Source organism: Apium graveolens, chromosome 6, assembly GCF_009905375.1.
Source record: "Apium graveolens cultivar Ventura chromosome 6, ASM990537v1, whole genome shotgun sequence".
In the NCBI taxonomy this organism is placed as follows: domain Eukaryota; kingdom Viridiplantae; phylum Streptophyta; class Magnoliopsida; order Apiales; family Apiaceae; genus Apium; species Apium graveolens.
In genome coordinates this window covers 190,764,095-190,787,708 of record NC_133652.1, presented here as the reverse complement: position 1 = coordinate 190,787,708, position 23,614 = coordinate 190,764,095, and the positions used below count along the sequence as shown (strand labels likewise).

The following is a 23,614-nucleotide window of genomic DNA, read 5'->3' as shown; positions in this document are numbered from 1 at the left end:
ATCCCGGGCTCAACAACTTTTTACACTACCAAAAACCCATATTTTTGCATAATAGACTAGCAAAATCGATGTTATTTACACGAATCAAACACAATATACCAGCAAAAACCACACAAGACATGCTAAACTACACGGTTAAGCTTCAAAACATCGAAACAGTTGCAAACCTCAAGAAAACATTCGACACCATCGAACCAAAACACAACAAAAAAGAAGCATGCATGTCGAAGAAACGATGAAGAGAACAAGAAAATAAGATGAAAGGTAGTACTTACAAGTAAAAGGAGGAAATGTAAAGGCTTCGACTGAAAAAAGCACTGCATATTCGCCAAATGAAAACTCTTCTTTTCTCTCTCAAAGTTGTGTTTGCGTAAAAAATGAAATGGTAGAGAAGGCCGGTATTTATAGGAGAGTAAAAGGAAAGAGGGGGAAAGGTGAACAGTTTTTAGAGAGGGTGATGTCAGCGCCATGTGGCGCTCATTGATTGGTATCGGTAAATGTAACTGCAGCAGTTATTACCCTCGCTGCAATTATATCGTGGCACGGCTTTTCAGGAGAAAAAAAGGGGGAAGTTAAAATTTATGCACACTCAAAGATACATACATATATGTATATATATAAACGCACACATCTTTAGCCCCGGCCGGAATCTCAACAGTCTCCTAACGCTCTGGATTTTCAACATCAGCTTTTCAGAGTCCGGTCAAATCAAACGTCAGATTGTCCTTATCCACCAAACCTTATCCAAAATTCAAATTTCAAATCAAATGACTAACCATGTCAATCCTGGAGTCTTATTCCCATTAGACCTCGGGGTTAGGGGGCAACAAATCAAATTAACCCCCAATTTTTTTGAAGTACTTCAAGGAACCCCATCTTGGACTCAAATCAAATGACTAACCAAGTCAATCCCGGAGTCTTATTCCCATTAGACCCCGGGGTTAGGGGGGCAACAAATCAAATTAACCCCCAAAATTTTTCTAAGTACTTCAAGGAATCCCACCTTGGACCCAAATCAAATGACTAACCAAGTCAACCCCGGAGTCTTATTCCCATTAGACCCCGGAGTTAGGGGGCAACAAATCAAATAAACCCCCAAAATTTTTCCTAAGGCGTTGCAGCACAACAATAACTAATCTACTCCCCCATCCGGATAAACCCGCATAAGGGAGTGGGGGGCAAATGATAGCCTATATTAGTGCAGGCCCGATAACAGAAGTCCAGGGCCCAATATGAAGTGCCCAGGGAGCACTTAGCATTAACCCTGGAGAGCCCAGGTTGCGTGGCAATATCACCACCGTCCAGGTACCCCGGATCCAGAATATTCCTAAGGTCCGAATTCGATAGTACACCGGCTCATCCTGAGCGTCCACACGTCCTACAGTCCAAAAGACACACCTACGGCCCAGATCAAAAGGTACAAACCCCTAAACCCTAGTGGGAAGCCTATAAAAGGCAGAACAAAAGGAAGGTTAGGGGTTACTTCTCACATATACACACATATACACACACCACAATATAATTGCATAATTCCCGTTTTACCCCTTTTCTCCTTCAAAACCCTCTCTCATTCTCACGCCGGAGGTGCCGCGGGGACGCCACCCCCTGCGGTTCTGTTTTATAGGTTCCCACCCTACAGCTACATCACACGCCGCCGTCATTTCTGTCCAAACGGAGCGTGAGTCCGGGCTCACAAAGAAGAAGATCCCAGGGTGATCTGGGATTATCACTATATAAGACGTCATTTCCTTGATCATTAAGATCATCAAGGAAGAGAGTAACCTTGAGAGTTGAACTTTGTGGGCGGTGCATAATGACATAGCATCTTCTGATGAAGATGAAGATACAAACTGATCGATTGATGTTTTCAAGTAAATTTTGTTCCGTTTTCACTTCACATCCATCTACCTCATGGTAATAGTCAAACGAGTTAAATACCACCAGAGGCATTGCCTTTTTGTACGGTATTGAGCTCTTTGGTCTGGCCTTGAAATCAAGGTACCTCTGAGCATCATCTTCTTCCAAGTCCTCTGAGCTTTCAGCATTGACACCTGAAAAATGTGCAGGCTCTTCAATGCAATTAGAAATTAATGTGCAGGCTCTTCAATGCAATTAGAAATGAATGCTGGAGACGCGACTATTGGTGACGCATCACGCAAACACGGCCTAGCTTTCTCATTTGGAATATTTGCATTCACCTCCCATATTTCCTTTAAATTTTCCTCTGCCACCACATTTTTATTACCCAAATCGCCATCAAATCCAGCCCAGCTGGATTTGCAAAATTTTTATCCTCAATGCTGCTATGTACATAAACTTTTCTATCTTTCTCTTTTGCATTTCTCCGTCTAGTTGTCTCATTGTCTGACCCTGATCCAACTCACTACAAGTTCTACCTATGTCATCATTTTTAAGAATTGGAGCCTGTTCATCATTTTTTCTATTTCCCTTGACATTTTCAAATCCTTTACGATCAGCGTGAAAGAAAACTCTATAAACCACACATGCTAACGCAGAAACAAGCACAGAGCAAATTAAAGCGACACAGAAAAAAGGAAGAAACATATACAACAAGAAGAATACTATTGATACAATGGATGAGATTGTATATTTCATTACAAGATCATGGCTTTTTTTATTGAAAAGCTGAGACCTCACAAGAAAGCTTGAATACTTTTCACATCAATAGCCATATCTATATATCTTTACATAAATTTTACTCATTACAAGGCATAAGGATCTGCATATTTCAAACCCATGTCAAATATGTATAAAGATATCAACTTTATCAATTCGAAGACAGAAAGAAGCTAGGGTAACATTAAATCATGTGAAAAAAATAGACCCCATTTCAAGATTAGACTAAGAAGAAGGAAAATATTGCAAGAAAGTGAGAAAATGCAAGACATTTTGGGGAATTTTTTTTAGAGTTTATAACAAGGATTTGAAATTGTTTGAATCTGTGATCATATTCTTGTGAGTTCCTAACTTCAAGTTATTTGTTTGGCTCATCTTTTTGCTAGATCCTCTAATTCGAGGGATGTATATCTTAGAATTGTTTGGTTCATCTTTTCACTAAACGAGTTATTTTAAATATGCTGGGTATTAGGCCGCGGGGAGAGGATAGGCCAGTTCCGTAGTTTATTGGTTTTTGGATAAAATCGGAATTGCAATCACATATCTTCGATTTTTAAGATCATAACTGACGGGTCTAATTCGATTTCAGTTTAAAAAATCCCGATTCGATTGTAATTGGTTCGGTTCCGATTATAAAACCGATAGATATAAAATTAAATAATGTTACATTGCAGTTTAAAACAAATAACTCGAATGGTGTATTTTATATTCTAACAAAAGATATTAAGTTAGTCTTTATAAATATGACATAAATAGTCCGCAAGAGTTGGCTCAGTTAGTTAAATAGAGGATAATTATCCTGGTTCGAATTTCACGGGAGGAGAATTTATGATTATGCTTTCTGAGTCAGAGTCTGTCGTTTAAATACGAAAAAAACATGACATAAATAAAGATCTTCCTTACTGGCTTACGCAAATAAAAAAATGTCTTCAACATTGAAACAAGATCAAGGCATCAAGCACCAAAATGTCTTATATAATTTGGTTGTTGAAGGTGACTTAAAGCAGCTGTAATAGAGTCAGAGCATTTCCATATGGAATTATGGATGAGAAATAGGGTAAAATGGCTATTTCATTCAACAGTAACTTGCAAGTAAGTATCAAAGTTAAAAAGTTTTTAGTCAAATGTAGCCATTTTACCCATGACAAATATTCAATATACACCCATCTCAACACAAATATAAATCAAGAACTATCTACCACTATCAAAATCCTCTGGACTGTCCACTTTAAATCCATAAAAAGTGAAAACTGCTACACCGTATTATATTTAAAAAATACTTGGAGATATTGATTTTCAAAACCACACCTAGCTTCAAATAATATATAAATTATATATGTAATATTATATTTATTTATTAATATTAGCAACCGGTTTGGTTCAATTTTTATCGGTTCGGTTGGAACGCATAACCAAAATCTGAGTCATATAAATCAGTTGGGTTCTTTATTTTTCAGTTTCGGTTTTGTATCATTTTATTTGGCTCGATTTTCTCCTGTTTCTCTGGTTTCAGTTCAGTTTCGGTTTTATTTCTGTTTTTTTTCCTCAACTCCAGTATTAGGTGATTAAGATTTTATTAAAGCGTCTGGATCCACAGGAAAATCAACCCCCGTAATAACATTACGGCAATAACTATTTCTATCTTAAATATGTTCATGTGTATATGACGAATTTCAGATAATGTCAAATTACCATCCGGAGTAGTAATCTTTTAATATCAGTTTCAAAGCTGATACTTCTGATAGTAAATCAGTCCTTATTAAATATATTTATGCACATTATCCCGTAACAATTTAATCTATCTCTTGGTAATTCGTCCTTATTTTTTCTGAGTATAATCGAGTGATTTGCATTCTTGATTTTACAACAACACTCTTAAAAATAAAATATAATTTTGACCTAAAATAATAAAAGTGTATTAATATTTTAGATTATTCTTGATTTTGTATGTATTAGTCTAATTTCTAGAATTATCCATAAAATGTTCTAGTATTGTGTATTTTAAAGTCTGGCATTGGCATTTAAGTAAGAGTCTTTGACCTCTGGCAATTAAGTAAGTGTCTAGATTTTTTCATGGAGTCCTATATAAAGTCTTGTACAAAATCATTTGTGATCACGTTAATTTCAAGCAATATGTTTTATATAAAATACCTCTTCTCCTAAATATCTTGAGTTGTGTGAGTTTGAGTGAGATTTTTTCTTCCAACAAAGTGGTATCAAGAGCCAAATGTTCTACGTGTCTTCAAAGAAGACTTGTGTTTGTTAAAGAAGAAGGAGATCATGGCAAATGAAATGTCTCAATGACAAATGCTAATATTCTCCAAAGACAATTATGAGAATTGTTGCATTCGTATGAAGGCGATCCTTGGAGCAAATGATGTGTGGGAACTTGTGGAGAAAGGATTAGTGGTGCCCGAAGATGAAACAAATTTGAATCATGTTCAAAAAGATCAATTGCAAGCCCGAAGAAAGAAGGACCAAAAGACGATTATGATCATCCATCAATGTTTGGATGATTCTATACTACAAAAGGTGGCTTCCGCAACAACATCAAAGAAAGTTTGGGATATTCTAAATTCTTCTTTTAGAGGAGATGCAAAAATGAAGAGTGTTCGGTTACAAACACTTCGTGGCGAGTTTGGGGCTTTGCGAATGAAAGAATCCGAATCAATCTCAGATTATTTTTCAAGGGTCTTGACCATTGTTAACCAAATGAAAAGCAATGGAGAAGAGGTAAGTGATGTTCGTGTTATTGAAAAATTATCTAAATTTGATTATAAAGTCGTGGCAATTGAGGAGGCTAAAGATATACATGAAATGACTATTGATGAGCTTATGAGATCACTACAATCCCATGAAGAAAAAATGTTAGAAAGGATTGAACAAATTGAACAAGTCTTGCAAGCAAAATTATCTTTCAAGGATAATTATGGAAGATACACAAGTCAAAAAGGTCGTGACCGAGGACGTGAACGAGACTTCTTACATGGACAAGGAAGAGGATGTGGCCAACAAAGAGAGGAATATCAAAAAGTTGAAAGAGTGTGTGAGACAAGAAATTCAAGAGGCCGTGAAAGATGAATATTTATCTCAAGGTATGACAAATCAAATGTCAAGTGTTATAATTGTCAAAAATATGATCATTATGCTTCCTAGTGCCGCACTTCAAAAACTCAAGTTGAGGAGAAAGCTAATCTTATAGAAGACAAAGACAATGAACCCAGTTTACTTTTAGCACAAAAAGGAGAAGAAAATTGTGGAGACAATCTATGGTATCTTTGGGCAAGCTATCATATGTATGGAAATAAAAACTTGTTCGTGAATCTCGATGAAAATGTGAATGGCAAAGTCATTTTTGGAGATTCTTCGGGAGTGCCCATCAAAGGAGGAGGTAACATCTTAATTCGCTTGAAAAATGGAGATCATAATTTTATTTCAAGTGTTTATTATGTTCCTATTATGAAAAATTATATCTTGAGTTTGGGCCAACTAATGGATAAAGGCTACACCGTCACCATGAAAGATGGGTTTCTTAATTTGAGAGACTCTTGTGATAATTTAATTGCTAAGGTGCTGATAGGGAATAAAAATAACCCTAATTGTGGAGTTAATGTCGCATTAATTAGACCTGATTTGGTCAAAGGGGAATGCCCAATTAATGAGGCCCAAAACCCTAACTATTTATTAAATTCATAATTAATAAAGGGGATAATCAAACAACCCAATGAATGTGTTCAAATAAATAACTACTTCTATAAGAAGTATCCTCCAAGCAACCTAAATTCAGAAGGAAACTAATTCCTGCTTTCTAGGACTCCAAAGTCCAGTTTGAGAAGGGAACTTGCCCATCAAGTCACCCAATTCTATCATAATTCCTAGACTCTCAACGTCTATATAAAGGGTCTTACCCCTTCAACTTCAACATAACATTTTGGGGATAAGAGCTCTAGACGTCACCACCATGAAACCACGTTTTTGAAGACATCTTTAAGCATCGTAAAAACGCGAAGGCGTCCTTCAAGCCACGAGGCCATTACCTGGAACGACGTTTTAGACTTAGTACTTGAAGGACATGAAAGTCACTACGTCCTTGGTGAGCGCTCGCTGCCATAGCCCCGAGGGCAAGCATCACCAAGAACTACGTTTTGGCTTGATCCTAGGCATACACCGAGGTACGTAGGCATCTTGTGAGGACAGATTCAAGCCACGAAACACAAGCGCATCCATTAAAACTCGAATCTTATCAAACCCTAACATTAAATACACACAATAAATAAATACATATTTTTTATCCATAAAATTTGGCGCCGTCTGTGGGAAAAGGACGACAACCATGAAAGCACGAAGAAGCACCGAGAAACCACCTGATGAGATGCGCAATAGTGCATCCAACGTTGAGATTCCACCACAGTCAAACCTCAATATTTGAGACACTAATCTCTCAGGGACAGAGATCCCCATTACCCAACTGCTGGTACAACGGTCTCCAACCGCAAGGGGATGAAGAATCAAGGGAAGAGTCCCAAACTATAGATGGTACTCTCACTAATGAGCACCAGAATTTCAGATGTTAATAATTGTGCTTTCCTCAAGGGTGAATGATCACCCACCTTACGGGATGTGAAATTTTGAGGAAGAACACAAGACCGAGTACATGAGGAGTACGAACATCAGTATTTGTAAGGGCTAAACCTTATTGAAGGAAGAAGTTGTGATTTCTATGATCCCCATATCGAGGATAGTGATCATTCATATGAAGAGGAGATCACCCCAAGAAGGGTGCAGCTGATTGAGGAACCAGTTGTTAAAGGGCATTTTTAGCCCCGAAGATGCGAAAGGATGAATTCCCAAATCATAAAGAAGAGGAACTGTGCTCATGAAGCACACATCCGAAAATCCCAAAAAGATCTGAAATCATGAAGCAATCAATATCTACCAACCATAACTCAAGTTGTCGCTTCCATCATTGGAGTACCACAACTCTCAATCACAAAATCAAGAATTCGGTCCCATAATTATGGGATTTCTTTTGACCGGAACGCTGATTCAAAGGACCGATACCTAATCTCAAGGAATGTAAAACTAGGGGACGAAACCCCAATCGGATTTCGGATGTTAACAATTATATTTTCATCTAGGAGAAACGCTAACCCACCTGACTGGAGTAAACTTCAGCATCGAACGCAGTAGGATTATGAATTTCGGTATTTGCAGGGCTGAGCCTCATTCATAAAAGATTCCGAGATTTCTCTAGTTCCAATACCTAGGACAGTTATCGTCCATCTGATAAGGTGACCGAGCCACGAAGGAGACAACCAAACAAATAGCCCATTTTCAGAATACGTTCTCAGTCTCGAGAGCGCGAAAGGATGATTCTTCAACCCATTGCAAAAAATAATTCGAGCTCATGAGGAGCACATCAACAAGATTTAACAAGTTAGGAGATGCGTTAGGAAAAAACTTGATCTTAATCCGAAGGGACGATTTAGAATCCCCAAATTCGAAAGATAGAATCCTCAAGTTTAAGGATCGAATCCCCAATTTCAAATGGTAATTGAGACCTTAGCTCTACCAATGCCCTCATTTCCCGAACCATGGACGATCCAGGATATGAATTTAAAGGTTATAACTAAGGAAGTGGAATTCAACATAAACCGTGCAAAGGATATACACCCCCTTATATTCAAGGATTGAAACCCATCAATGACCACATTTGTGATTATTCCAGTCCCTAGACAGAGGACAATGAAATATGAAGTGAGAAGGATACTACTCCAAGAAGGCGATGTCCAGAAAGTGACCGACCAAAGAAAGATGTCCCAAGCCTCGAAGGCCTCAAGGACCGGAAGCTTAGGATGATGAAGATCGGATTTTCATCTCATCAAACTCGTGATTTAATGGAGGAAAAGATTCCTGAAAAGGGAACAACAAACTCGACTACTTGCAAAATTTGGAAATCCTGGACCCCGAGGGTCGATTCCCTCGTATAGTTGGTTTAAACGACCTTCCATGAAAAAGGAAGACGGATATTCTAAGGGTTGATCCTAAAGATTTAATGCCCCTTTAAGGCCTGAATGATCCAACGTATCTCTTTACGAAAGAAACTACAAATACCTATATTCCAAGGAAGTTGAAGGTACCCCAATCTAGGCGTATGATGGATTTAGTAATCCGCATAACCATGTAAGAAAGTTTTGAAACTCTCTACTACAACAGCCGATGCACAATTTTATAAAGTGCGTGACATTTTCTTAAACCCCGGGGGGCATGTCTCGATTATGGTGCAAAATTGCATGAGCCACACTGCATCTCCCATGAAACGAGGATAAAAAGAATCCTTGTATGACCTAGACCGATTCAAAGAAAATCCATGATCAACATATACATGAGTAATAGGATGTCAGTGATAGTCCAACAAGGAGCCTGGATGATGAACTTAAGTTATCATTGGCCCAAATCAATATGAAAAATAGACATAGATTGCAACAGCCGGGAGATGAAAATAAATAACATGAAGAAGAATTTGGCCCCTGATAGGAGGCGATGAAGATAACAACTAGAAGCAAAAGGAGGATCAAAAGTATGATGCTAAGAATAAGTATCTCTAATGAAGACTTGCCCCAAAGAAAGAACAACAGAGAACCGAAGTTCACCAAGCATGCACATTTTAATGCTCCAGGAAGCCGAGTCTTGATAAATATGAAAAGATGAATACTGTAGATGGCCGATGCCACTGCGCACCAACCCTGAAAAGAGGAACAAGAATTTATATCCAAGATTTCACGCAGAGGATATCGATGATTGTCGTTAGCTAAGGAATAAAATTGAGTTCCTAGTCCAGTGAGGGTTCACCAAGATAATGAAGGAAGCAATAAAGTGAAAGATTTTAAATTATAGAGGGGAGTACATGATACTCTAGAGAAACACGCATCCCTGAGTGCCAGTTATCAAAATGATCTTTAGAAGCCTAACGACTGATGGGACTTCAAGAAGCTCAATGAAAGATTGTGCCCGAAATATAGTACACCATAAGGAGCGACAGTGGAAATGGCCACTAACTTTGATGATTCTGATTCGGAGGGGATGAAATTCCTCCATGAAGACCCGATGGTCGTCACACTATAATATAAAACTCTGAAATATTCTTGGCAAATAGGACTCGCTAATTCTCAACTTTCCTTTTATGATATGTTGTATGATTAAAGGCCCGATGAGTCAGGGAGCAGGTCCTCCCAAAAGAAGACGTGGAATTCCGAAAGTTCGACGAGCAATGAGGAAATTCCACAGCAGATACGATTCTTATCCACTTGTAACCGGAGACAGTAAGAAAAACAAAGAGGAATTCTTGCCCTTGGCAGGCGAGAAACCATAAAACAGTAAGCTAATTATAAGGACGACATTTCTAAGGTACCACTCCTCATTAACTTTGTAATATTATGTAACTTTTTGCTGCTTTTATTTTGAGAAACTAGATGCCACCTACCAAAGGTTAGAAAGTAAAAATTTTTGAGCATCTATATTGAAAGACCATGAGAGTCTATGGTATAATGAAATTAAGAGCCTAGATAAGGAAGAATACATGAAACACCTCCGAGAGGGATTTGAAGTGCTGATGCACCACAGGGTAATGTTAAATCCTACAAGATGTGCCTTCGAGGTAGGATCTATAAATTTTTGGGCCACATCTCTGAGTGGGGAATCAAGGCCATGTTGATAAGATTCCTGGTTATGGAACCCTCATCTTTCATTAAGAACATAGAGAAACTAAAGAGTGCGATTTAGGAGAGGTTCATCTCCGAACCCAGTGATAAGTGTTTTCCCTTCTTCACGGTATTAAAGAAAGTAAATGACCCTTTATGGATTGATGAAAGCCATGTAATCTTTGAGAAATTGAAGAAGCAAAAATTCGGAACACCAGAAGAAGTACTGAATTTATACATGGAAAACTCAGTTGTGTAATTGAGACTTGCCTCTGTGAGAAAAGACATGGAGGTTCAGCAACCCATATGTTGGGACATTGAAAAATTATGTGAATAACTCTAGTATTGAGAAGTTCGCGTTAGCCATGACCACGACATGATGAAGTTAAACTGTATTTCCAAATGTGCAAGACTAGCCCCGGGGGCACAATGCACAACCCTGAGGCTGGTGGAAGGTGGTTTAAGTGAATAACCGTGCCTGACGAATTTAGTATAAACATGTACATTATTTAAGGTTCAAGATTTGGCCGACTTCATGGTTGAATGTCCTATTGACAACCAAGAAGTCGGGGGCAGAATGAGATACCCTATGAGGGCAAGGAAACATGTAGGAAAAGATAAAGATATCATACTGAAGTACCATTTGGTTCTCTATTTTAATGGAACATTCAAAACAAAAGTGAGTGTTGCAAATTCATGACAGATTAATGATATAGTTAACCTCGACATCAGATTTTTCAATAACGAATGACGAAGTTGAAAATAAGGCCTCGATGGTCAGACTTGGTTTAGCTCGAACCTTGAGGGTTGAAAACCTCAAAGTCTATGGAGACTTGGTGTTGGTGATTTCTCAAGTAAATGGGGAATTCGAAACAAAGTATGAGAAAGGCATTCGAAGCCGTGAATACATTCAATGGATGTTACGTAAAGTTATATCCTAGTGGAGGAAATTATGAAGGATAATGTCCTATTTGAGTTTGCATATTCAATGATAGAGATTTATAAATTTCGGAACCTGAAGCATGGATTCCAAGTTGATACCACCAGTAGGTGTGGAAAATTGTTGGGTTAATTTTATGAAGGTTAACCTAGAAACTAGTGGTTGCCCAATGCATATGAGGTATGAAATCCATTGGAAAAGCGCCTAGGTACGCTCTGGTTGAGAGGAGTTAGGTAAGAAATTCTTTGTGATTCCATACTCGGAATACCTGGGACCCTAGAAGCGGAACTAACCTTGAAAGAAGTTCATCCATGAGCAGCACCCAGGGGGCAGGGCTGACACCAAAAAAAAGTAGTCGAGCAAAATCCAGCTCGTAAGGAGATTGAATCCTGACCAAAATACGGTTCAACCAGGCTGTCTAAATTAAAGATAAGTCGACCAGAAGGCTGGAGTTTTAGAATCAATAGATTCGTCAACAAGATATGAGAGACTTGTGAAGCCGTGAATAAATTTGATGAATTTTACATCCTGAGGAAGTAAGACATGAGGGCCGGACTCAAGAGATACAAAATTATACGGGAAGTTTTTACTTCTAAGTCTCAAAGATCCAAAAACTAATACAAAGCTGATAGCACCGATATGTGCGAGGACTCATTGCCTGAAAGTCTCGACTCAAACTAGTCGGTGACCCGGTGATGCCATGGAAGCATGAAAAATGCTGAAAAAGCTTTGAAGCTTAATTCGATTGCAACGACTTTATACAAGAAGTAGTTCGTGATTCCTTACCTGAAATGCCCGAGAACCCGAAAAATGGAGTTGGTCTTAAAGGAATACATGAGAAGAAACGTGGGTTATGTCCGGGGTACAGGGCCGACACTCAAAAATTACTTGTTGGAATTCTATTGGCTAAAGATGATGGTTAATGCCAAATATTACGAGAAGAAAGTATACTTGATGTCGGAAGCATACACATGTTAGGAAATCTTATAAGATATTGATATTAACCAATTTCGATGTCTCATTTACAACATATAAGATTGATACTCTTGATACAATCCCATAGCCAGTTCCCGAAGGTAGATCCTGACACAAAGAGGATTGAGGCTAAAACCCTTGGTTGTATAACCAGCATCCAAGTGGCATAATTCCCGCAGAAAAGTGCGATATAAAAGTATGAACTCTCATGAAATCTAGTGATGAGTGATAGAAGACAGTACAACATCAATGATGTGAGAAGAGAGATAGTAAATCCTGCTCCACAGGAAGCCGAGTAATCCTTGATGGACTGAAAGAGGGATGAATACTCGAGGATTGACTAGGCAGACATGCCACTTGCAAAGAAATGATATGAGTTATTCCATTCTTATTGGATGATAAATCTGAGGTTGTGATGCCATTATGAATCACTCAAACAACTCCAAAGGTTGAGGTCTTTGAGCCCGGGGAGAACGAGGAAGACATGACACATACTTTAGATTTACTGAAGCCAACACCGGGATTGTTGAGCATCTGACACAAGTTTCGATGATTATAATGTAAGAAAAAAAGAAAGATTTCTTCGATAGAGAGACTTAGTCCTCGGAAAGACCAAGGCGTCCTGAGTTGGGCATAAAGGAAAGGCAATACCTATTTTCGAAGAGTCATCCCTAAACATGAACATATTTGGGACAAGGGTCCCACAAACTTAGAAACATTTTGAGAAAATAAGGTACTCAGGCTCAATACACCTTAAACTTAAGGTTTAATCTAGTTGAAAATCTAAGTAGGACAAGTCACGTGGTTGGACTAACTAGAAATAAGGCTCGTAGAGGCCACGTTGATTGAAGGCTAGTATAGGCCACTTTCCGTCCAAATTGAGGGATCAAGGCACGCAAAAAAATGCCATCATGAGTTAGAGCTCGTAATAAGCTTCAATTTGGTATATTATATGCTCAAATCAGAGCAAAGAGCGAAAGGTTATGGCCATTAAAAGGCTGGTAACCCGTAATTCAGAGTTCCTGGTCTAAAAGACTAGGATTCCTGGTATACGGGGTCAGGATTCCTGGTCTAAAGGATTAGGATTCCTGGTATACGGGGTCAGGATTCCTGGTCGAAAATCAATTCGACCAGAGTGTTGAAATAGCCCATAATCCGACGAGAGTGTTCATCAAAAAAGGGGAGAATCCTGGTCGAAAATCCATACGACTAGGATGACAAATCAGCTCATAGTTAGACCAGAATTCGGGTCAGGATTCCTGGTCTAAAGGACTAGAATTCCCGGTATACGGGGTCAGGATTCCTGGTCTAAAGGACTAGGATTCCTGGTATACGGGGTCAGGATTCCTGGTCTAAAGCATTAGGATTCCTGGTTTACGGAGTCAGGATTCCTGGTCGAAAATCAATTCGACCAGAGTGTTGAAATAGCCCATAATCTGACGAGAGTGTTCATCGAAAAAAGGGAGAATCCTGGTCGAAAATCCATACGACTAGGATGACAAATCAGCTCATAGTTAGACCGGAGTTCGGGTCTGGATTCCTGGTCTAAAGGACTAGGTTTCCTGGTATACGGGGTCAGGATTCCTGGTCTAAAGGACTAGGATTCCTGGTATACGGGGTCAGGATTCCTGGTCTAAAGCATTAGGATTCCTGGTATACGGAGTCAGGATTCCTGGTCGAAAATCAATTCGACCAGAGTGTTGAAATAGCCCATAATCCGACGAGAGTGTTCATCGAAAAAAGGGAGAATCCTGGTCGAAAATCCATACGACTAGGATGACAAATCAGCTCATAGTTAGACCAGAGTTCTGGTCGAATTTCGACCAGAATGCATCCTGGTCTAAAATCAGTTCGACCAGAATGCATCCTGGTCTAAAATCAGTTCGACCAGGATGAAGGAATGACCCATAATTAGATCAAAGTTCTGGTCGAAATTAGACCAGGATGCATCCTGGTCGAATTTTGACCAGGAATAAAAATAAAAATCATGAGAAATACTCGGAGGTACGTAAAAATTCCTAAAATATTAGGAAAAATTATGAAAAATACCCGGAGGTACGGAAAAATTCCTAAAATATTAGGAAAAATTATGAAAAATACCCGGAGGTATGGAAAAATTCCTAAAATATTAGGAAAAATTATGAAAAATACCCGGAGGTACGGAAAAATTCCTAAAATATTAGGAAAAATTATGAAAAATACCCGGAGGTACGGAAAAATTCCTAAAATATTAGGATAAATTATGAAAAATACCAGGAGGTACGGAAAAATTCCTAAAAATTTAGGGAAAATATTTGCGAGTACGGAAAAGTTTCTAAAAATTTAGAAAAATACATGCGAGTACAAGATAATCCCCGAAAATTAAGGGAAAATACCAGAAAATTCCTAAAAATAGGAATAAGGTAAGAAAATGAGTATGGAAAATTATATAAATTCCAGAAAATGTCCAGAAGCCTCGGATAAGGCAAATCGTTATAAATGTGTAGGTCGCTCCACAATTTACGCTAAAAATGATAACCTGGATAGGGTAAGAGATAACCTAACTTCTACGAAACATCGAGTGTGTTTCCAAGAAGTTGGGGGGCAAATGATAGGGAATAAAAATAACCCTAATTGCGGAGTTAATATCGTATTAATTAGACCTGATTTGGTCAAAGGGGAATGCCCAATTAATGAGGCCCAAAACCCTAACTATTTATTAAATTCTTAATTAATAAAGGGGCTAATCAAACAGCCCAATGAATGTGTTCAAATAAATAACTACTTCTATAAGAAGTAGCCTCTAAGCAACCCAAATTCAGAAGGAAACTAATTCCTCCTTTCTAGGACTCCAAAGTCCAGTTTGAGAAGGGGACTTGCCCATCAAGTCGCCCAATTCTATCATAATTCCTAGACTCTCAACGTCTATATAAAGGGTCTTACCCCTTCAACTTCAGCATAACATTTTGGGGACAAGAGCTCCAGACATCACCACCATGAAACCACATTTTCGAAGACAGCTTCAAGCATCGTAAAAACGCGAATGCGTCCTTCAAGCCACGAGGTCATTACCTGGAATGACGTTTTAGACTTAGTCCACGAAGGACATGAAAGTCACTACGTCCTTGGTGAGCTCTCGCTGCCATAGCCCCGAGGGCAAGCATCACCAAGAACTACATTTTGGCTTGATCCTAGGCATACGCCGAGGTACGTAGGCATCTTGCGAGGGCAGATTCAAGCCACGAAACACAAGCGCAACCATTAAGCTCGAAGCTTATCAAACCCTAACATTAAATACACGCAATAAATAAATACATGTTTTTTATCCATAACAGGTGCATATGACCAAGAATCGTATGTTTATCCTCAAAATTGAAAATGATGGTATAAAATATTTAAAAGATTGTGTTTGTTAGTCGTTAAACACGTGCTAATAATATACACAAGTATACACGTTCACAAGTAATATAGAATCTTTTCTAGTTCATTTCCACAGAGACTGCCTTGGTTAACTAATTAATTTATGCACTTAAGCAATAATGTATGGTTATTTTTCAATGCTAAGACGATAACAAATTGAGGTTGTTTATAACTATGAATTAAACTAACAATTATAACTAAGAGAGTAAGAATGATTGAATTAATATATATGACAAACATGAGATTCTAACTTCATTAAATACTTCATTCAATAGCCTTATTGTTCTTAACCTTAGCATGCAATGGTGATGACAGATAACACGAAACTGATAAACGCCAACTTTTGTTGCATGAATACCATACTACCAGACATCTACAAAAGAGATAGAAGCTGAATATACACCAATTATATTGAGACCCTATATGTCTATAGAATTTGACAACATAACGGTTTAAGCACAAGTTATCTATATTGATTACATAGGGCAAGTAAGATGGTTAAAATTACCTACGAATCATGCATAACAATAACACATGAACCTAAGCTAGCATGGCAAGTTCTAAATCCTTAAATTCGCTATTGCTTCATTAAAGATTAACTCACTATCTTATAAGTTTGCGACACTCATAAGACGAATACGCACAACCAATACTAGGCTATCATACAATAACCACACACCAAGGCATCGAAACAGATTAACTAAAAAAATCCATAAAAAAATCCATTAGAACCCCACGATAACGATTAGCCCATAACCAGACTCATCATCAATGTGGGTTTCGATGAAAGCATGGTATAACAAATGTAGTCTTTATAACAAATAAGCAAAACCAAGTACGAAATAAGAGTAAGGTTCACAAGTAAGAAAACTAGCATCCAAGTTATAACTTAAAATAAAGATTCACAAGTAAAAACAAGATCTTCTTCGTCTTCGTTGAATCCGTGCTAAAACGGTCTTCTTACGGCTCTCCTTGTGCTCTGGTACGTCTCTCTCTTAAAAATGCCCTTTATTTGAATATATATAACAGCCCCATGCAATCTCAAAGTCCTCCAATTGCTTTTAGAATAGAATCAGGATTCTCTGAATTCGCAGCGGCGCGGCCGCGCGCTATCACAGCGCGGGCCCGCTGCCTTTCTGACATCCTGGCGCAGTCGCGCGCTTGACCAGCGCGGGGGCACCGTACTTCTGGAAAAATTTCAGATTTTCTTCTTTTTCTTTGCTACTTCGAGCCGGCTTTCCATGAGCTTTTATTCCAACACCACCTTGACACCAAATTAGCACCAAAACAATGCTAATTCACCTGATTACCTAGATAATGCCTGAAATGCAAAAACACTAGAACACACGTTAAAACACTTAACAGCTTGAGTACAAATGCATCAATTCAAAGCTTATTAGAGCATTATAAAGTGTCATAAATGCCACTCAATAAACCCCCAAACTTGAATCGATGCTTGTCCTCAAGCATAAACAGACTCAATGAACAAGAAACAAAAATGCATGAATGCAACTAATATGAATGCAACGATCCCAATAGAATAACTAAACCAATCAACGAGCAACATCTCAACATCTCAACAAATGCAGTTACTCGCAAAAAGATCAATCAAATCATACAAATCAACTTACAACCTAGAGAGGTGCGTGTGTGTAAATGCTTACTGATATACTACTGCAACTTGATCAATAATCATGACTCACTGCTCAACAAGGCAATAGCAAGGATATAAATAAAATAAAAAGCTAGACTCAAAATAACTTATAACACTTCAATTCTTATACTTGAGTTTTATATGGATTCATGCTTTTATTCAAACAAAACAAAACACATATGCTTATTTGATCGTGCAATGAGTGAGGTCCACAAAAGACTTATACAATGGTACTCATGTAACGAGCATTAGGCTAGTGGATCCCAGACTATAAAAGCCTTAGGTCACTAGGCACAAAGTCCCATAAGAACTTAATAACTCGAATACTAAAGAGCCCACTCGTGATCAATTATACATAACACTTATTTTTTTTCTCTTCTTTTGTTTTTCTTTTTTTTTTCCAACAATTTCTGAATGAGTGCGTTTCGTTTCATCTCATTCAACCCTAGACTACTCATAAAAATATGAGCTGACTACTAGCCATTTGACACCTAGCCAGAACAACTAGCAATGAAATCCAATTTTTCTCCAATTCTAAAAATCCATGTTATTTTATTATTAAGAGAATATCCTAAATTTTAAATATAAACAAGCGATTAAACCTCGACAAACAAACAAACCATGATCATGATCTAGCACTCTAGCAACCTATAAGACTTAGTGAAATATAATTATCTCTAGCATGCAAATCAGCTTAATACGTCTCAATATCTCTAAACACGATATCACTACACTAGCATCAATATCACAAATCAACTGGAAAAATCATCCAAGGGATCATGTTATAATGCAAATGCATGAACTATATGAACAAAGTATCATAAAAAACTACCAAAAATAAAATAAAAAACTACATGATATGCAAAATATGCACTATATGAACTAAACTATCATGAATATGCAAACTATATGAGACTCACACAAAAATATTCCTTCAACTACTACCCCCAAACTTAAAATATTCACTGTCCTTAGTGAAGGTAATAGTAAGGAATTCAGGCATACCTAATTAGAATCAGACTCCTCACCCACAACGGGTGGAGTGTCAGGTGTGTCTGGAGGTGGATACACGGAATCCTCACCAAAAACTAGCCATTGTATGTCAACACCGGTGGCTCTAAAAGCTGTCGCCAATGCCTGTATGACATCACGTGCAAACCTGTTATGGATGTCATGCATCACATCCATCCTCCTAGCCAGACGCCTGTGTCATGCTCATGCGATCTCCCATATAAGCTCCTTCCTCCTCCACATGTGCCTGCTGCGATGGCCCTGCCTCATCTCCTAGCTGAGATCTCCATACAGTCCTGCTCGGCTGAGTGGCCCCAGCAGCTGGCCTCCCACCAGGTAGGTGGTCACAAGTATAACCAAGCCCCTTCAGATCGGGCTTTCCTCTATACCATTCTTGCATCGTAGCCAAATTAATGTTGTCAATAGGAACACCCGGGATCTGCAACTGCTCATGTGCGGGCCAATGAACACCAACTGCCAAGTACAGCTTCGTCACAATAGACGCATACAGAATAGACCCCGTGGTACTCCCCCTCAAGAACTTCAGGATACCCTGATAAATCACCATCCCCAAATCCATATAATCGCCCTAAAGAATGCCCCATAACAGTCGTGCACGCTCTACAGTAATCTCATGCACATGCGAAGATGGCATGATGTTAGCACAAATAAACGCATTCCATGCAGGGGCAAACCTGTTCATGCTGGAAGCCGGGAACGTATAATACACGGTCGTACCCTTCTTGATCTTCCAGTGAGTGTTGGGCTGACACAACGTAGCAACAATAAGATCCAAATCAAAGTCCTCTGGAGTCTTATCGTTCCACGTGTCTTTCCTGACCTTTCTCGTGGGCTGCTCAATCACCGTCCTGATAGCCTCTGTACTTTACTCCACAGTCCTCCCTCGAACCACCGTAAAACCATTCGTCTCAGCCTTCGGTTTCTCATAGAATTCCCGAATAACACTCATGGGCACAACATCGGGAGCCTCACAAAAAGGAACCCAGCCCATCTCCAGAATCATCTCCAATAGCTTATCATCCTTCCCTGATGGCAGAAAACCTCGCTCCTTGATGATTGGCTTCGAGAGAAGCCTCGTATACTCCGCTTTAGCCTCAGGAGTAGTGAACCTTGGCCTTACACCACCCACACTTGAAGAATCGGTGGTGCTGCTGCTTACTTGTGTTCTTTGTCTTCTGGGTGCCATTGGAATTGAGTAGTGAGAATAAGAGTTGTGTTTGAGAGAGAATTTATGTTTGAGAATTTATGAAGTGGTGAAGAAGTTTGTGTATGAGGTTTATGTATATATAGGTGGTGAAAAGAGAATTATATATGGAATAGAAGTGGGATTTGATTATGGGAATAATGGGATTAATGGGTTTGATTTGGAGAGGGAAAATTGGGATGTGGGGGAGTAAAATTCGGTTGGGAATTGATTTTATAGCAAAATTCCCGATTTCCCCCTTAAAACTGCCTTTATTTTTTTCCTGAGTCGGGACCACGGCACGGCCGCGCGCTAGGACAGCGCGGGCACGCGCTACTTCTGCCAAACTGGCACGGCCGCGCGCTGGAATAGCGCGGGCGCGCCGTGTTTCTTTGTTTTCAGCGCAGCCGCGCGCTAGGACAGCGGGAGCGCGCCAGGCTTCTGTAGTCAGTCCTGAATTTTTTCCTTTTTCTGATTTTTTTGTGTTTTTCTCCTTTCTTCTTGCTTCCTCTACCTACTAATGTACAACAAACTTGGGTTGCCTCCCAAGAAGCACTTCTTTTACATCGCTAGCTTGACGTAGAATCTTGAGCTCAAATGGACAATAGAACGGCACTAACCACCTCGCGGTTTGCCATGTCACCATAATAATGCTTCAACCTCTGACCATTTACCTTGAATGCTTGGCCCAGATCATTCTCAAAAATTTCCACCGCTCCATGTGGAAACACAATTTTGACAATAAACGACCCTAACCATCTTGACAACAACTTTCCAGGAAAAAGATGAAGATGAGAGTTGAACAAAAGAACTTGTTGCCCCGACACAAATGATTTGAGCAATAGACCCCGATTGTGCCACCTCTTGACTTTCTCCTTGTCATTTGTTGTTCTCATAAGCTTGAAGTCGAAATTCGTCGAGCTCATTCAATTGAAGTATCCTCTTCTTTCCAGCTGAATCCAAATCCAGATTCAATTTCTTCAAAGCCCAATACACTTTATGCTCCAGCTCCACTGATAAATGACACCCCTTACCATAAACCAACTGATACGATGACATCCCTAGCGGAGTCTTGTATGCTGTTCGATACACCCAAATAGCTTCATCATGCTTCAAAGACCAATCTTTCCTCGATGGACACACAACTTTCACAGGATTCACATTATACCTTTTCATCATAGCAGTGAACTTGCGATTGCAAAAATGCGACCCCTCATCACTGATTATGACTCTTGGAGTTCCAAATCTTGTGAATATCTGCTTGTGAAGAAAATTAAGCACCACTTTCGCATCGTTCGTTGGCAACGGCTTAACTTCAACCCATTTCGACACATAATTAACTGCCAACAAGATATACTGATTGGTACAGGATGAGATAAATGGCCCCATAAAGTCAATTCCTCAAACATCGAAGACCTCAACCTCGAGAAGCACATTAAGAGGCATCTCATCCCTCTTAGACATATTACTCACACGTTGACAACGATCATATTTCAAAATGAACTGGTGAGCATCTTTAAACAAGGTTGGCCAAAAGAAATCTGCTTGCAGAATACGAGCTGCTGTCTTTTCTCCACCATAATGTCCTCCATAAGCCGTTGAATGGAAATCTCTCAAGATCCCCCCCGTTTCGCTGTAAGAAATACATCTCCTGATGATTTGGTCAGCTCCTTGTCAAAAAAGAAATGGCTCATCCCATATATACCACTTCACTTCATGTAGAAACTTCTTCCTTTGAGCATACGATAAGTCGGGAGGCATGATATTACTTACAAGGTAGTTCATAATGTCTGCAAACCACGGTTCTTCTTCTTGTACTCCAAACAGCTGCTCGTCGGGAAAAGACTCATTTATCAATGCCTTATCTAATGAAGTAGCATTAGGGTTCTCTAAACGGGAGAGATAATCAACGACTTGATTTTCAGTCCCCTTTCTGTCCTTGATCTCTAGTTCAAATTCTTGAAGCAAAAGAACCCATCTAATCAATCTAGGCTTCGAGTCCTTCTTTAAGATGAGATAACGAATTGCAGCATGATCAATGAAAACTGTCACCTTAGTCCCAAGTAGATAAGATCGAAATTTCTCAAAACCATAGACAATAGCCAAAAGTTCTTTCTCCGTAATAGTGTAATTCAGTTGAGCACCATTTAGGGTCTTGCTAGTATAGTAGACCACATGAAACATGTTGTTCTTCCTCTGCCCAAAAATAGCTCCAACTGCATAATCACTTGCATTACACATCATCTCAGAAGGTTCATTCCAATCAGGAGCAGTTATGATAGGTGCCATGATTAAACTCTTCTTCAATGTTTCAAAAGCTGCAAGACACTCGTCATCAAACTTGAAAGGGACGTATTTCTCTAGAAAACTACACAATGGCTTCGAAATCTTAGAGAAGTCTTTGATGAAACGCCTATAGAAACCCGCATGACCAAGAAAACTGCGAATTCCCCTAACAGAAATAGGCGGAGGAAGATTTTCAATGAACCCCACCTTGGCCTTGTCCACCTCAAGACCCTTACTAGAAACCTTGTTCCCAAGAATAATGCCCTGTCGCTCCATAAAGTGACATTTCTCCCAATTGAGAACCAAATTGGTCTCAACACACCTCTTGAGAACTTGTCCAAGATTTTGCAAGCATTCATCAAAAGAATCGCCAAATACAGAGAAGTCGTCCATGAACACCTCCACATTCTGGCCAATCATATCAGAAAAATGGCTATCATACATCTCTGAAATGTGGTTGGTGCACCACATAGACCAAACGAAACTCGTCTGAAGGCGAAAGTACCAAATGGACAAGTGAAGGTAGTCTTCAACTGATCTTCTGGAGTGATACAAATCTGATTACCCCAAATAGCCATCAAGAAGACAGTAGTACTCATGACCAGCCAATCTATCAAGCATCTGGTCAATGAAGGGCAAAGGAAAATGATCCTTCCTAGTAGCCTTGTTCAGCTTCCTGTAGTCCATGCAAACTCTCCACCCCGTGACTATTCTTGTAGGAATAAGCTCATTCTTCTTATTTGCTACCACAGTAATTCCACCTTTCTTTTGCACGTATTGAACCGGGCTTACCCATGAACTGTCAGAAATAGGATAGATGATCCCTGCATCTAGCCATTTAAGAATTTGTTTCTTCACTACTTCCTTCATGATCGGATTAAGTCTTCTTTATTCCTCAACGTAGGCTTGCTACCTTCCTCTAGCAGAATTTTATGCATGCAATAAGAAGGGCTGATTCTGTAACGCCCCCAAATCCGGGGTCAAGGGATTTAGTCGTCACTATGAAACCCCAATCCAAAATAACCTGTTAAATCAATAAACAAATGCCAGCGGAAGATATTTATCATCTATGACCCCAAACTAATCCAAGATCTTTTAAGGTTACAGTTCTAGAAACAAGAATTCCAAAATCCATAAATAAATTTTTCTCTTTCTTTTATAACTCTTTTCAATAATTCCAAACCTTAAAACTTAACCCGCTAGTATAACTTCGAAAAGAAGTATACTAGGCCCAAATACAATACACAACTATAATATAATATAATATAAACAACTTTACACAATAAAACTTACACTAGTCCGCAACCCTGGACCAACCACCTTCCAAAAGCTTCTTCTTTGCTTCCTCGAATTACGCGACTAAACAACGTAAGTTAATCCTCACTGGAGGTTAAATTTGAAAACAGGCAAGTATGAGCGAAAGAAATGCTCAGCAAGAACATTATAATATATATATGGTAATTTTGATATGAAAGCGACAACTGCATCAGAGCAGAACATTTAAAAATCATAATTGTTGAATTAAAAAATTTAGTTAAGGAATCCCATAATTGATTCCTCCTCAGTATACAAAATCCTTTTGGTATTTTTGAGCAAAAGCCTTCAGCAATACTTTGAATTTTGACGAGATTAAAACTCGTAAAACCGTGTTTACAGAAATATCGTAAACAACTATAACAAGAAACAATGATTATGGATTGAATCATAAACTTTATTCAAAACCGAACTCTTGATATTAATACTCAATTTGTTTTCATAACAAATTAGATATCATTACGAACTTTGATGCTCACAACATCCCATACTGA

The 23,614-nt window shown here is 38.9% G+C and overlaps 1 protein-coding gene across 1 annotated transcript; it reads left to right on the top strand.

Moving 5' to 3' along the window:
• Positions 1-4,944: 4,944 nt before the first annotated feature.
• Positions 4,945-10,009, top strand: LOC141665635 (uncharacterized). The gene is made up of 3 exons (XM_074471621.1): positions 4,945-5,679; positions 5,794-6,028; positions 9,843-10,009. The coding sequence occupies exons 1-3, from the start codon at positions 4,945-4,947 to the stop codon at positions 10,007-10,009; spliced, it is 1,137 nt and encodes a 378-aa protein (XP_074327722.1).
• Positions 10,010-23,614: the final 13,605 nt, after the last annotated feature.

Bases quoted from the DNA above. Each gene is read 5' to 3' on its own strand.
- LOC141665635 (XM_074471621.1), top strand. From the start codon at position 4,945: ATGCTAATATTCTCCAAAGACAATTATGAGAATTGTTGCATTCGTATG. The intron at 5,680-5,793 runs GTGTGTGAGACA...TATGCTTCCTAG, and splicing joins AATATCAAAAAGTTGAAAGA to TGCCGCACTTCAAAAACTCA. The intron at 6,029-9,842 runs GTAACATCTTAA...GTATGATTAAAG, and splicing joins AGTGCCCATCAAAGGAGGAG to GCCCGATGAGTCAGGGAGCA.